Source organism: Puma concolor, chromosome E2 (genome assembly GCF_028749965.1).
Source record: "Puma concolor isolate L17-30 chromosome E2, mPumCon1.1.hap2, whole genome shotgun sequence".
Taxonomy (NCBI): Eukaryota; Metazoa; Chordata; class Mammalia; order Carnivora; family Felidae; genus Puma; species Puma concolor.
The window spans coordinates 27825624-27841348 of NC_141681.1; the positions used below are offsets into that span (position 1 = coordinate 27825624).

The 15725-nt window shown below is 52.5% G+C and overlaps 2 protein-coding genes across 8 annotated transcripts in view; one reads left to right on the forward strand and one right to left on the reverse strand.

Annotated features, from left to right (window-relative positions):
• Positions 1-508: 508 nt before the first annotated feature.
• Positions 509-7626, reverse strand: SPMIP8 (sperm microtubule inner protein 8). Of its 3 annotated transcripts, none has more exons than XM_086689318.1 (7): positions 6657-7626; positions 3451-3512; positions 3011-3185; positions 2512-2573; positions 2236-2285; positions 1826-1858; positions 509-689 (listed from the first exon to the last, which is right to left on the reverse strand). In XM_086689318.1, the coding sequence occupies exons 1-7, from the start codon at positions 6877-6879 to the stop codon at positions 659-661; spliced, it is 636 nt and encodes a 211-aa protein (XP_086545444.1). In that variant the 5' UTR covers positions 6880-7626; the 3' UTR covers positions 509-658. The 3 variants fall into 3 exon arrangements, with proteins under 3 accessions (XP_086545444.1, XP_086545443.1, XP_086545442.1); XM_086689317.1 differs by having other exon boundaries at positions 2236-2300; XM_086689316.1 differs by lacking the exon at positions 2512-2573.
• The window catches only part of CNGB1 (cyclic nucleotide gated channel subunit beta 1), an 86842-nt gene continuing 73590 nt past the window's right edge, over positions 2474-15725 (forward strand). The window contains exons 1-5 of one of the 5 annotated variants that reach the window (XM_086689311.1): positions 2474-3215; positions 3599-4033; positions 6129-6233; positions 12291-12612; positions 14963-15138. In XM_086689311.1, the coding sequence (XP_086545437.1) occupies positions 14971-15138 (168 nt within the window). In that variant the 5' untranslated portion in view covers positions 2474-3215; positions 3599-4033; positions 6129-6233; positions 12291-12612; positions 14963-14970. Of the gene's footprint in view, positions 4034-6128; positions 6234-12290; positions 12613-12694; positions 12916-14688; positions 14729-14962; positions 15139-15725 lie in introns of those variants that run through there. The other 4 variants (XM_086689310.1, XM_086689312.1, XM_086689314.1 and 1 more) reach the window with 4 other exon arrangements.

The window sequence follows — 15725 nt, forward strand, 5'->3', positions numbered from 1 at the left end:
GGCCCCAGGACATCGTGCTTTCCTCTCTGTAGTTTGGACAGATGAGGGCTAGTCCTGAAGCTCTGTGGATAGAGCAGACAATGCTTGCTCTACACCCAGAGGCTGCCTCTAGGCCACCAGAGCCTGCCAGGCCCAGAGAAGCCCCCCACCAGAGTATATTGGTATGGTGGAAGCTTTTGAGAGAGGTGTCTAACAATCCCTTTTGACCCGGGCCCAAGTTCAGCATCTGAAGTGGAGGGAGCCTAGTTGTGAGGCTGCAAGCAGGGGATGGGGCATAGGGAAAACCCATTTTGCAGGCAGCCTATCTCTACACCTCACCCCTGGCTGAGCCCTGGGGCTTAGACTCTGACTCTCTACCTGGGGTCATGAGACAGCTTTCTCCAGCCTCCCACCACTCCTCAGGAGTTGGCAGGAGACAGGTAAAGGTAGGACATCATCATCCTGAGGTACTGACCCCTCTCCCAGTCCGTACAACACACACACACACACACACACACGCACATATGTGCCTGGTTCCTTCCTGGGGGAGCATTAGGTTTATTTCCAGTCCGGCTGAACTTTTAGGGAGATGGGTGGTGCCACCATACCCGCTCTGTCCTGCTGGAGAACCGGAGATGGCACAGCCCAGCAGCCTGAGGACTGGCTTCCTTTTCACAGATTAATGCCAGGGGGTGAGGTAGTTGACACGACTGTGGAGAGAAACAGGGGTGAGGCAGGGGCCTCCAGGGTGTCCTGGAAAGTCAGGCTGTCCTTCTCTAGGTTTTTCCCCCAAACCCACCACCCTGTCCTCGAGGCTCTGAAAACACACCTTCCATCCTGCCTTTCTATGGCTCAAGAGCCTTCAATGGCTCCCTGTTTCCTTTTATTTATATATTTTCAGTGACTCTGCTTGACTTTCAAGCCCCCCCTCCTCCGCTTTCACCTTGCCTCATCTTTTGTTTCCCATTGATTACAAATAATGTACTGCTTTGCTCATTTTTCAAACATTTAGTGCACCTGCTCTAGCAGGCACTATGTAGCAGTAAGAAATCAGAAAGCATTCCCTTGTGTGTGCACAGGGTGGGTGAGAGAAGGCAAGCTCTCCAACGATAAGTATAATGCCATAGTCTGCATGCTGTCAGATATGCGTGCACATGTGGTGAGCGACCCAAGGGGGTTTAAGCTAGAGGGGAGAGGCAGGGGATCAGCAAAGCCTTCAAGAAGGATGGAACATCTAGGCTGGGCTTTCAAGGGTGGGGAGGGATTTTCCAGGCAGAGAGGGAAGGATTATCTAGGCCCAGCAACAGCAGCAGCAAAGGTGTGGAGTGCCTGGTTGTGCTGGTCCTTTGGATGATACCCAGGAGTCTGGTACTGCTGCCGTGGAGGGAAGGGGGCTGGGTAGGTGGGAGATGACCAAATGATGAAGATGCCTGAATACCTTGCACACTCCTGCTGGGAACATGAGCCTCAGCCCTTACCACCTATCCACATCCTGGAAGGCAAACTCTCAGTTCTTTCCATCATGTGTCTTACGTGCCTGTTTAGTTTTCCAGCCGCTTTCCTCCCTGGTAAGCCCTCCTCCTTTTGGCCTAGTCTGAGCCAAATCTGGTGAGACAGGCACCCTGCTCCCCCCCCATCTCCCAGCAGGCCATCCTTTTGCCTGGCGAGGATCTCTTAGGAGGGAGGCAACTCAGTCCCCCAATATCACCCAGGAGGTACCAATCCCTTGGTGCGAGGCCCCGTGGGTGCAGTGGGGTCTGAGAATCCCCAGAGTCCAGAGGCGGCAGAGGCACAGCCCCAACGGGCGAGTGGCTAGGTGCGAGCAGGGGCGGGGTCACTCCCCTACCTGTAGATTGAGCCGAAGCGTCGGTAAGCATTCCTGTGAAAAACGGAGGAGGAAGGTGAGCCCGAGGTGGGGAAGGGCGACCCTATCCAGGAACCTCACTCCCATCTCCAGAAGCGCCATCCCACCAGAAGGATTACTAAAGTCCACCCTCGTCCCACCTAAGGCCTCCACTCCGAAAGGGTGGGGTTGCCAGGGGGGACTGGGCGACAGGGTGTTCCGATTGATAGGAATTAAACACCCATTCATTTTGAGACTGCAATTTTTTGGAGGTGTATTGGAGCCCAGCAGTTCTTCCTAGGTCTCACAGTTTCAAGAGTCACTAAGTGTACTCTGAAGAAGATGGCCATGTACTCTGAGGCCCATCCTCCCTCCCTGAGGTATGGGGTCCCGGGGCCTGTGCCGTCACTTACAGGGTGTCGAAAGGCAGGGGCTTCTGTCCGTAGCGGTCCAGGCTGGGGTTCTGGTTGAGACAGTACTGGCGCAGGGCCAGAGGAATGGGGGGTCCGTGAATCTAGGGGGACACTGACCCCCGCCCCCGCCCCGCACATTGCTCTCTGCCGGAGATCTTAGCCCTGGGGACTGGGAAACCCTGCCTGGGCGTCTTTTCCCCTCCCCGACCCCCGTGTTAGCCTCTCCTTCCCCACCCCCTGGTCCCCAGGGACAGGTCAGCGCGCAGCCCTCCTTACCCGCCAGTTCTGGGTCACCTCGGGCTTCAAGTACCGCACGGCGTAGCCACTGAAACTCTCCACTGCGGAGAGACCGCCCATCTGCAGCCCCCAGCCCTCCGCGGACAAACTCCGCCCCCGCTCTTACCTGAGCCCGCCCCTAGATCAAACCACGCCCACACACTTGTTATTTGAGCCAGTCCCGCCTCCCCTGCCCCGCCAGAACAAGCCCCGCCTCCAAACCCTGCTCCAAGGGCCCCAGAACCAGCCCCGCGCGCAGCCTCCGCCCCAATGGCGTCCTCTGGCGTGGGCCTGGCCCCTGCCTCCTCCACAAGACGAACCCCACCTCCCTGTCCCTCAGCCCATTTCGGTCCCGCTCACTCTCTGTGCCCAGCTGCTCCTCAGCTTCCCCGCTGTCCTTGCCACAGCCCACCTGATGCCGCCCCCCTCAGCCCCCAGCCGCAGTTGGCTTCCCGGGTCTCTCCCGCCTTATGGCATCCTCCGCGCCCAGTAGACTGACCCCTCTTGTTCAGGCAGGGCAGCTTGAACTCGCCAGCCGAGGACACGAAGCGGGACCAGTCCTCAATGGCGCGAGTGAAACAAGGCCAGTTCACCCGGTTGATGCCCGGCGCGATGGGTACCAGCTTTCCCTCATGGCACCTGTTTCGGAGTCTCCGGCCGGTTTCGGTGATGTCCTGCCGGGCGATGGGAGTCAGGGCCGCGTGGTAGGTGCCGAAGCCTGGGGGGCGACCCAGACCGCCCCATAGACAGGAGCTGATAACTTGGCCCATCTGACCCATGGGCCTGATGGAGGGCCTTGAAGCCCCTAAAGGAGATGGGAAGGGGGAAGGGCCACAAGCAGGCAGCTGGAGAACCAGAGGTACTTGGGGCTGGGCACAGGCAGGGCCTTCACACCGTCTCCCCTGAGCAAACCCAGGGCCAGAAGCAAAGGACACTCACCAAGCACTGCAGAGGTTTATTGGGGACACCGAAAAGTGTGAAGTAGGCGTTGTCAAAGTCATCTGAAGAAGAAAAAGGAGGAAAGAGGTAGGTGTCTCCTCTACTTTGGACCCGAGTCCTACTTCTGGGAATTTATCCCACATTACAGGTACACAACTGGGAAATGATATGAGTAAAAGATCTACCCATTTCAACATTGTTCGTAAGAGAAAATGGCCGGGAATAGCTCAAGTGTCTCATTCAAGGACTTGTTAAATACACTCTGATACATCCTGGCTATGCAGCTACTTAAAATAAACAGGAAATTCTCGATACAGGACCTCCAAGGTGCAGAAGAGTATATGCTGTATGCTACCTTTTGCTTTAAAGCACAAAACTGAGGAGATTGGAGGCAGAGAAGAATATACATTCAGGTCATCACCTTAACCATGTCATCAAACTTGGCATCACGAATAGCAGGATAACAACATTATGTGCCTCCTGCTGAAGCACTATGGCAAGCATGCAAGATTCTGGCCAGCGATGTTTTACCTGGTTAATCAAGCCTCCCCAACCAGCTTCTCGTTTACAGAAAACAGTCAAGGTAAACAACACCCTAAGGAAACAATCACTCGCATTCACAATGTAGGACTGTCTATCATGTAACTATTTTGAACTCTAAAAAGTCGATATGAGGGAAAAATGGAAAGTGGGCAGACTATTTCAGACTGAAACTAAAGATATGTAACACCCAGTTGCAATGCACAATCCTAGATTGCAGTCTGGTTCCAGAAGGAATTTTATTTTATTTTATTTTATTTATTTATTTAATTTTTAATTAAAAAAAATTTTTTTTTAAACATTTATTTATTTTTGAGACAGAGAGAGACAGAGCATGAATGGGGGAGGGTCAGAGAGAGGGAGACACAGAATCTGAAACAGGCTCCAGGCTCTGTGCTGTCAGCACAGAGCCCGACGCAGGGCTTGAACTCACGGACCGTGAGATCATGACCTGAGCTGAAGTCGGCCGCTTAACCGACTGAGCCACCCAGGTGCCCCTTTATTTTATTTTATTTTATTTTATTTTATTTTATTTTATTGTTTTTTTGTTTTTGTTTTTGTTTTTTTTTGTTTTGTTTTGTTTTGTTTTTTTTTTTGAGAGAGAAAGAGCACGTGGGGAAGGGCAGAGAGAGGGAGAAAGAGAATCCCAAGCAGGCTCCAGGCTGCAAGCACAGAGCTAGATGGGGCTCAAAGTCACGAAACTGTGAGATCATGACTTGAGCAGAAACGAAGAGTTGGACGCTCAACCAACACCCAGGTGCCCCCAAAAGGATTTTAAAGCTATGAGATATCTTTAGGGGTCATTTGGGACATTTAAATATAGACCACATATTATGTGTTAGGGAATTATTGTTAACTTTCCTAGATGTGATAATGGTATTGTGTCACAGAGGAGGCTGTTAGCAGTGGGAGCTGCTTGCTGAAGAGTGTGGGAGAGTGTGTGTGTGTGTGTTAGAGAGAGAAGAATCAAATATGGTAATACAGTACCCGAAGCAGGTGGAAGGCAACCGGTGTCCATAGTATTATCCTTCCAACTTTTCTCTATGTTTGAATACACTCATAGTAAAAAGTTAGGGAGCAGAAGTACATATATTTGTATTTGCATTAATAAACAATGGAAGGATATATTAGGAACTAGATGGACACCTGTAAATCAGCAGAGGTGGAGAGTGGAGGCGGCAAGGTGTTAAAACGTACATTATTACAGCATTTTGAATTTTGAAGCTGTGACTTGATTACTTTTATTAAAAGCATATACTTGCCATAAAATACATATCTAAATCAAGAGCGTTCCCTAAAAATGTAAATTGCTGGTTTCCAAGAGCCTTCCCACGCAGCAGTTAGTGGGAGCCCCGTGGCTGCTCCCTCATAGAGGGACAGGTGGGGGGACCCCACTTCACCTTCCATCCCTCCCTCCTCCCCACCTCCCCACCCACCTCTGGCATGTCCCATCTTGGTCCCTGCAGGGCTCTGCACGGGACCTCTGGAGGTCTCCATGCAGTCTCTGACACCCTCACCCCACCTGTCACCTCAGCTGCAACCTGGGCCTCATTCCAGACTCCCTGCTCTTGCTCGGCACCCACTCTGTTACCAAATCCTGTTACTTTATCTCCTAAATACCTTCCGAAACCCTCTCCTGTGGCCAAGACACTGTCACTCCTTCCTGAAGACTGTGTTCCCTCCCGGTGTCTTAACACCCACCCCCCTTATCCACCTCTGGTCCCTCTGGGCTATCCTCCACCCCCTCCCCACCCCCAGAATGCTCAGACTTCTTTTCTGCTTCAGGTCTTCAGAGGTTCCTCTTTCTCTCCCAAGTCCAGACCCCTGAGCTTAGCAACAGGGCCCTTTCTGAGCTGTGCCCTTCTCCCCTCCCCAGCTCCTACTGTGATCACCAACTTTACCCTTTGGCTCAACCAACCCCCCCCCCCCCAAGTTCACCCAACACCTCCTGCAGCTTTTCTTTTCCAGGTCCCTGTACATGCTGTTCCCTCTAGCTAGGACACCTTTGCTTCCCCGTTGCCGCAGCTCAGTGTCAGGCACCAAGCAAGTGCTTAATAAATGTGTGGAAATGAATGTGTATTCCTGTATCCATGCATGCATTCATGCATTCATTCATTCATTCATTCATTCATTCACAGGCACCCCCACCTCCACACCCAAGCCGCTCAATGGATGAAGACTTACTCCTTGGGCCTATGTGGCCTTTTCACCCCAAAGACGCTCAGGTCCTCCTCCCATTCACGGTAAGCGTGAGGAGGCTGTTCCTCTTTCCAATCTGGAGAGCAGGTTGGGCAGAAGCTGTCATTATTGCTTTTATTATCACTCCTACTACTGCGACAACTGACTTCTGCACAGCTCTCTCTCTCTGAATAACAACCGCCACATTGTTGCGCACGTACTATGTGCCGGGCACTACGTTAAGTGCTTCTCTTGGCTTGTTTTAATCTCACGGTAACCTTGCGAGGCAGGCGCTGTTATCATCCCCATTTTCCTGATAGGGAAGCAGAGGCTCAGACCTAAACAGAGCTGGGACTAGCCCTTTTAACGCTTTCATGTGCCACCGACGGCCTTGCCCTCTACCAGGGCTCTCCTTGAAACCCTCCACCCACTCCTTTCCCAAAGGCCCAGAAGGGCCGCGGACACCAGCGGCAGCCAAGTGGCCTGACCTTTGCGGCAGTAGGTGGTGGACCGGCAGTGCTCGTCCGAAAGACAGGCCCTGACAGAGTCCATGTCCATGCGGCGCAGGCTGGGCAGGGCCGGGTGGTACAGCTGTCGCTTCACGCCCGCCAGCTGGTTGCGCGTCCGCGCCACCGGCAGCGAGATGGCCGGGGACGCGTACACGTGGGTGGAGCCGTCCTTCCAGGGCACCAGGTCGACGATGCGGGCCATGGCTGGGGAGCAGAGACACCCCGACCAAACACTCTCCTGTGGGGTAGCGCGACCTTGGCCAGTGCGGATTTGTCTACTCGCCCAACGGTTATGGACGATGTACCCTCGGCTAGGAGCTCCCCATGTGGTGTCAGGGACACCCGGACTCACGCACGCATGCGCAAACACAAGACGTGCTCAGGGCTCTGGCAGGTGAGCACAGGGTGTGTGTGGTTGGGAACGGTCTAAAAGAGGAGGCGTAAGAGTCTTCTATTCTTAAGTAATGATCAGGAAGAAGCAGCAGCAAGTGGGTTCAGAATTTAGCTCAGTCTGCCTCTGGGTAGCTAATTATGGACTTCTGGCCTTAGCTAAAGTGCCTGGCATTTACTCAAAATTCTACAGGGAGACATAGGAAAGTTTTAAATAAGGGGAGAGGCATGAACTACAAGAGATATGAACTACAAAAGCATTGCTGGTTGCTCAGTGCCTCCCTTTAAAGAGAGGCTATTCCCACACCCTTTCGGTCATTTAAACGTTAGGAGAATTTGTTGAGCCGGCTTGCTTTCTTCCTGACCCAGTTACAGGTGCGAGAGGGAGGTGGGCGGTAAGTGGGTAGGAGGAGTGAGGACCTTGGACCATGGAGGAGCAGGGAGAGGGCAAGGTGGCTGGCCTGAGGAAGCTGTCTCAGGGGGTAGGCCTGCATGGGGAGGATGGGGAATGGGGCGGGGAGAAGTGGGGGGGAAGGGACACACTGCTCCTCACCCACCGACAGTGGCTACCTTGTCTGCAGGGCACAGGCCCCAGATGCACAGGCCTATGAGGGTTTTCTGCTCTTCTGACTACTCAGTGGGGAGAAGAGGCAGGAAGATGGGCTGGCCTCAGAGCCTTATACAGTAGGAGCACAAAGGAACATTCTGCGGAGACAATGCCCACTGCAGCCTGATTGTGAGGACGCCTGCTCCTCGGCAACCCTGGCAACTGTAGGCTCTGAGGAGAGGAGCCAGCTAGCAAGGGTGCTGTGAACTGGCCCCCGCTTTCAGCTTTCCTGAAGGTTGCTGTCTCCCAAGCCTTAGCACAAGCCAGGCATGTTGAGAAATGTCCGAAAGGAAGTGGGCTCCCTGGAGGCAGCCATACGAGGGCTAGCCAGGGCAGGCTGTGTGATCCTGGACTAGTCGCTGTCTCTCTCTAGGTCTGAAGGCTCTGTGTTAGGCAAGACCCTAGGTCCTGCCATGCAGGGCGACTGTGGGCTCTCCTGGAAACCTGAGGGCACTGCCCTGCCTGCCTGCCAGCCCTTGGGTCTCCAAGGGTGGCGATTAGCAGTGGCCAGTATCCAGGGTCAGCATAAAGGGATCAGGGAGAGTGGTGGCCTCAGCAGGATAGGGATTAGCAGGTGATATTCTAGCCCTGGCCCACTGGAGTCCTGCAGCCTCCCTCCCTCCTTCCCAGGAAACAGAGGTCATGAGTGCCTAAGCCCAGCACCTGAAAGCCCCGGGGCCTGCCCACCATCCTGGTCACAACCATTGGTGATGGACCCCACATGTGAGGAAACCCTGGGGAGAGTCTGACTTGTTTGCCTGTATTGGCATATGCCCCACATACAACTGTCCAGGTGCTGAGAGTGACAGGTCCAGAGACCCCTCCTGTGAGGTTCACACAGGATTTGGCTCCCTACCTGCTCCACCTCCAGGGCTCCATACAGCTCCCAGACAGCATCCCCCAAGCCCTACTCCTCAGAGAAGACTTTCCCGGAGTTGAGTCTACTCACCACCCCACCTCCAGTTTATTTTTCTTTTAACGTTATAAAATATAAAAAAATACAGAGAATGCATAAATATAGAATGTAACTAATAATTTATAAAGCGAGAGCTCGTGTACTATTATTCAGGTCAAGACAAGAGGTACTACTTTGCAAAACTGATTAGCAGTTTCTTAAAACATGAAACGTAAAATTACCATATAACAGCAATTTTACCCCTAGGAATCTTCCCAAGAGAACTGAAAATATATAGGTCCAGGCAAAAACTTACATGCAAATGTTCACAGCAGCATTATTTCAAACAGCTAATAAGTGCAACAACCCAAGAGTCCATTGACTAGTGAGTAAATAAATTCCACCATGGAATACTCAAGAATTAAAAATTATTATTGTTTATTAAATTTTTTTTATTGTTTATTTATTTTTGAGAGAGAGAGAGAGATACAGAGCATGAGCAGGGAAGGGGCAGAGAGAGGGAGACACAGAATCTGAAGCAGGCTCCAGGCTCTGAGCTATCAGTACAGACACCGACACGGGTCTTGAACCTGTGAACCATGAGATCATGGCCTGCACCGAAGTCAGACGCTTAACCGACTCAGGGCCCCCCAAATTAAAAAAAAATTTAAGTTTATTTACTTATTTTGAGAGAGACGGAGACAGTGTGAGTGGGGGAGGGGCAGAGAGAGAGGCAGAGAGAGAGAACCCCAAACAGGCTGCATGCCACCAGCACAAAGCCCAATGCAGTTCTTGAACTCATGAAACCGTAAGATCATGACCTGAGCCGAAACCAAGACAGATGCTTAACCAACTGAGCCACTCAGGCACCCCGGAATACTCAAGAATTAAAAAGAAATGAGGTATTGATATATGCTCCCATGTGGAAGATCCTCAAAGACATTTTGCTAAATGAAAGAAGTCCGACAAAAAACCAGTCTGCTTGTTGTATGATCCATTTATATAAAATGTCCAAAAAAGGCCAATTTTAGGGGACAGAAAGCTGATTAGTGGCTGTCGGGAGCTGTGGCTGAGTATGGGGAGTGATTCCCAAAAGCATGAAGGGTCTCATTGGGACAACAACGGCAATGTTCTAGAACTGGATGGTGCAGGTTGCAAAGCTCAGTCAATTTACTAAAAATCATTGAGCTGTACAGTTAAAATGGGAAAATTTTATGGCTTATAAATTATACCTCAGTAAAGTTGTTTTTAAAAATTGATGCCAGCTAAAGAAAGCAAGAAATGATGCCAGCCCCTAGAAGCTTCCACCTGCTCCTCCCCAGTTCCAACCCCCTGCAAGAGGTAACCGCTCTCTGGCTGCATAACGTCACCACATGACTGCTGCTTTTCTTTTTCCTCTTACTACCTACGTGTGCAGCCATAGACAAGACAGGCTCATTTTGCCCCTTTTGAACTTTGTATATACGGACATTGGGGTCTTTTGAGCCTGGCTTCTTTCCCTCCATACATATGTGCACATGAGGGTCATCCAAACTGGTGTGTGGCCAAAGTTTGCTCATGTTCCTCGCCCTAGAACCCCTTACTCTTCCCCCAGTCACATCTGGCTTTGCCCACTCCCCAGGGGCTCCACTGCCTCCAGGTTGCTCAGCCCAGGGAGGAGGGCACAGACCAAGCCTCACTCATGCAGGGTCCTGTGCCATTACTCCTCCCCCAGCGCCTCACTCCCCTTGGCTTGCAGCATGCTCGCTTTCTGCTCTCCCATGTGCCAGAGGGCTCCAGGGGCCATCTTTGTCCCCTTCTCTTCTTTAGTTGCATTGAATTTCCCAGGGGTTCTGAATCTGGCTTGTGGCTTTACACAGCATGTAGAAGCTGAGCTCATGAGTCCAACATTTCTTTTTCTTTTTTTAATTTTTTTTTCAACGTTTATTTAGTTTTGGGACAGAGAGAGACAGAGCATGAACGGGGGAGGAGCAGAGAGAGAGGGAGACACAGAATCGGAAACAGGCTCCAGGCTCTGAGCCATCAGCCCAGAGCCTGATGCGGGGCTCGAACTCCCGGACCGCGAGATCGTGACCTGGCTGAAGTCGGACGCTGAACCGACTGCGCCACCCAGGCGCCCCTCTTTTTTTAATTTTTAAAGTTGATTTATTTATTTTGAGAGAGACAGAGACAGCATGAGCAGGGGAGGGTCAGAGAGAGGGAGAGAGAGAATCCCAAGCAGGCTCTGCACTGTCAGTGCTGAGCCTGACGTGGGGCTCCAACTCACTGACTGTGAGATCGTGACCTGAGCAGAAACCGAGAGTCAGATGTTTAACTGACCGAGCCACCCAGGTGCCCCTAACATTTCTATCTCCCCAAACTCCAGACACACACGCACAGCCCTCGCCAGCTACTGCACATTTCTACTTGGATGTCTCTCAGACATCTTACCAAAGTAAAGTTCATGATTTCCCCTCCCCTCCAAACTCTTCCTCCCACCTCCCAGCTCCAGGCTTCCTCTTTTGGGTAAGTGGCACCACCTGCCACCCAGTTGCCCGAGCTGCACCCTCAACACCTCCCTTTTCCTCCCCCTCCCCTTTCTCTCTGCCTCTGCCACCCACCAGCCCAAGCCGTGTCACCTCTGCATGGGCCTCCATCCAGCCAGAGGCGAGGGTGAATATCACCGATCTCACCAGCCATTGCTTGGAGGCCGGGCAGAGTTGAAGAACTTGCTGTCCCCAGCCAGGGCCTGGCCAGAGGTGCTGTGGGAGGAGCCCTTATCCCCTGCAGCCTGGCATATTTATGGAGGACACACAGGGGCCACCTTGAGCTCCGTTATTGCTGTTGGCCCTCGCTGGCAGAAAGAACATCCTCCGATGCCAGCCACCTTGGGGAGTTGCATAACAGGGGCCATGCACGAGGCTCTGGGGAGGAGTGATCGCATGGGACTGTGTGTGAGTGAGGCTTGGTCTGTGGCTCTCTCCCTGGGCTGAGCAACCTGGAGGCAGCGGAGCCCCTGGGGAGTGGGCAAAGTCAGATGTGCCTGGGAGAAGAGAAGGGGGTTCTAGGGCGAGGAAAATAAACAAACTTTGGCCATACACCAGTGTGGATGACCCTCATGTGCATATATATGGAGGGAAAGAAGCCAGGGGTCATCCGGTCATAGAATGATTTGTTGCTCTGCAGGCTCCTGACCAGTGCACATGCTCACTGCACGTCAGCTGGACAGGTGGTGCCTGGCCCCTGTTCAAAATCATCATGGGCTTTCCTGGTCCGTCCACTAAAACCCAAAGTCCTTACCATGGTTTACGGGCCCTATGTGATCTGTCCTGGCCGACCTCGATCTCATCTCCCACCGCTCTTCGTTATACCCACTAACCCTCCGACCCCTCCCTGTTCCTTGGGTGCATCCAGGCTCATTCCAGCCTCAGGACTTTACCCTTGCAGTGTCTTCTGTCTGGAACACGGTCCATTCAGCTCTTGCTTTTCATGGCTTGGCCCAAATCTCCCCCTCTGGATGGAGGCCTGCCTGCCCTCCCACTGACACACTCGTGTCTCTGCCCTGCTTGTGCACACTGCTGGGCACACAGGAGGAGCTCAGGAGATGGTGTGGGTGACCTAGTCCCCATCCCTTGATGGCTACCCCTCTCCTCTACTCTCACCCAGTTCTTGTCATCTCGCTGAGCCCTTCTTCACTGGGCTGCCGTCCCTGTCTCCCTGAAGATCTCTGTCTCCCTGCTAGGGCCGGACCTCAGTTCGCGGGGCTAGCTCACACGCAGTCAGCCATCCCTCAGTCCTTGGATTCTTCCTAAAGGCCCAGCTCTGGGACCATGGCCGACCGGACAGAGCCCAAGGCAGGGGCTACTGAGGTCCTGCCAAGCTGCAGAAGACTCTGGCCCAGAGAGACTCTGCCTGAGTCCTGGATCTGAAGCTGGAGGGCTGGGGTGTGCCTCCTGCCCCTGCTGACTGACAGTTGACAAGCCTCTACCACCTAGAGTCTCCCAGGATCACATGGGGACATCAAGCTGTTATTCTCCCACCGGCCACCCTGTGGCTTGGTCAAGGTATGTGGCAAACTGGGCCCCTGGAGCCTGGGGAGGTCCCCTGGTGACTCATGGTGTCCCAAGCAGGTCCACATGGGGCTCCTTCCCTGGGACCTAGATCCCTGCTGGCCCCTGGAGGGTTACTGCTGGCTGCCTGGGCCTGGAGCTCCTGTCTTCCACCACCACCTCCCCACCCCTGTTCGGCCCCTGCTAATCCTTTGCACACGGCACCACTGCTGCCTATTAATCCCCCCTGTGTCTGAGAGACCGGCCGCAAGTGTCAGGGACAAGGCAATTCCTGGCTGGTGGTTGGCATCCGAGCAGGTAACTCGGGATGAGGTGGTAGCTGGGTGTGGGGCCTGGTAGGAACCCCCATGCTCTCCTTCTAGCAAGGCATCTAGACTTGGAGAATAGGGCAAGACAGGAAAACTGGGCTTCTCTCTCTGCCTGTGGGACTCAAACCTTAGTGAATCTTCAGAGGCAGCTTATGACATGCAGATTCCAGGTCCCGCAGAGGGTTTAGAGGGTCATAGGAACCTGTATTTTCCCTAGCTTTCCAGAAGATTCTGAAAAGCTGGTGATCCCAGCATCATAGTTACCCTGGGCTCTGAAGTCACCCTTCCTACCTTAGCCTCCCTTATCAATGTGGAATCAGCAGGGCCATGCAAATATTTCCATCCTGGAGGAAATGACTGGGTCTGAGGGAAGAAGAAAAATTGGGAGTGGGGAGAGCTTCCTTAATCATTTCCAGGAGGTTCAGACACAAACTGGGAAAAGGTTTGCAGGACTGGCCTGCAGAAGCCAACCCTGGGCAAATGTCAATAGCACCGGAGGTGGATGTGAGACACCTGGAGTCCAGTGGACCTGAATGTAACTTGGCTTGGCTGCTTACCGGCCGGGTCACTTTGGGCAAGTCTACTCCTCTCTCTGTGCCTCTGTTTCCTGAGCTACAAAGTGGTAACAATTATTTTCCTGAGGCTGGTGGCAGGCAGGGAGAACGAGGATGAATGTGATCAAGGGTGGAAGACACGTAGCTCAGTCTTGCCTCATGGGGCTGGCTGGGGCTGGCTGGGGTTGGGGGAATCCTCCATCCTAAACACATGGCCTTGGGCTCTACCAACCCTGGAAATCACTGTGTCTGTGTCCCCACCCAACAAGGAAATGGAAGGCCGGAGAGGTTCATGTCTGGCTCAGGTTCACCTTTTTGGAGGCTGAGTCAGGGATCTGATTTCCCACCCTGAGCTCTGCCCCTGTAGCACAGCCTCTCCCAGGACAGCTGGTGCTGAGGCCAGAGTGGGGGCAGAAGTCGGGGCTGTGAGCAGAGGGCAGGAGGCACAGCCAAGGGGCTGTGGGGAACGGGCACTAGGGCCTGGATCCTGGGTCCTGTGCCTGTCCTTTTCAGCCTGGGGCCAGTGTCCTTGGCAGAGGAGGGACAGAGAAGCACTCTATCATGTTGGGCATCTCCCCAGAAGGGTCCTTTCAAGGGTGGGAGTTTGCACCTACTGCCCTGTGTGGTGCCCCTGGGCCAGGCCATCCTGCGGGATTTAGTCATAAGAGCGGAGGCCTCCCATTCCCAGAAGATAAATGTTGCCAGAAACTGTACCCATAGAAGGTAGGGCTGAAATATCACAGTAAATCTTGAAAAAGGGATTTAATTGTCATTTTATCTTAAAATTGTTTGAATCATGAAAACAGGTTAATTTTTATGTTAAAGCATTTTCTGTTCATATGCTATTCACAACGTAGTTTTAAAAATCCATGTTGGGATCATGCTGAATGTGATATTCTACAATTACTGTTCTTGCTTGACACCAAATAATAGTCACAGCCATTTGTTAAGTGCTCGGTGTGTGCCTGCCATGTTCTCACCAGTTTATTTTATCCTCACAATGATCTCCACGAGATAGGTACTGTAACATCCCCATTTTACAGACAAGCAAACTGAGGCACAGAGAGTTTAACTGATTTGTTCATTCCTGGAGTCCAGAGTATGTACATCTTTCCATATTAGTTCAAACTGATCCACCTTTTTTATGGCTCCATGGTATTCCATTATCAGATGTATTGTAATTTATTTAATATGCGTTCCTCTTATAGGTGAACATTTAGGAACTTTCTAATAACCAGATCCCTACAGGTAAATATTTGGGTGTTTTTCATCTTTTGCTATGACACTGTTGTGACCAAGCTCTTTATACACGTTTTTGGCCTTAGTATCTCTATCAGGTGAATACCTGGAGGAATAATTTGCAAAAATGTTTTTAAAGATGAATGAGAGAAAAGGGAAATGTGTGACCCACCTAAGTGGCGCCCAAATGGTGGGAGCAGCAGTGGACACTCTGGGGAGGCCTAAGGACTCTGTCTCCTACAGGCATCAGGATGTGGAGCTGGGTCCAGAGGGTGCTGCCTCAGCCCCCAGGGACCCCTCAGAAGACAAAGATGGAGGAGGAGGAGGAGGGGGCAGAACCAGAACCGGAGGCAGAGCTGGAACCAGAGCCGGCGCCTAAAACAGCTCTGAAGGAGGCCGAGCTAGGGGACGAATCCCTGGTAAGAGGCTGCAGCCATGCTGGCCTTATGGCTCCGGAATTCCCAGCTTGGGTCAGCTGCCCCCCCCGGGGACCTTCTACGAGGGGACTCGAGCACATCCAAACTTGCCAGTTCTGCATCCCATCCGTTCAGGAGCCTGATGACAACTAGTTCAGAAGCTCAGTTAAAAAGATTTGATTTAGCATCTAATGGATGCCAGGCCTGTGCACTGTGCTAGAAGTGTAATGGTGAATAAGACGTTGCCCCTGGGGGTCAGCAGACAAGTACCAGCCAGGTCATTCTACCAGGAGACAGAGGTGATGAGAGAATTTGGGGAGCTCCAACACTGGATTCAGCTCTCCCCTCCCAGGAGGGCCAAATGAGTATATCAGACAGAAGTATGCGAGCTCAGAGGAGGGAGAGAATCATCTTAACTTTGGAGAGTGGAAGCTGGTGGGGTTTGCTCCTAGACACAGAGGGTGAGCCCACTTGTGACTGGAGATGGTGAGGCGGGGCGTGCCTCGTAGAGGAAGGGCTTGTCCTGGGCAGCACGGGGTATATACAGGAAACAGTGACCACCCAGGTAGAGAGTTTGTGTGCATATGTGT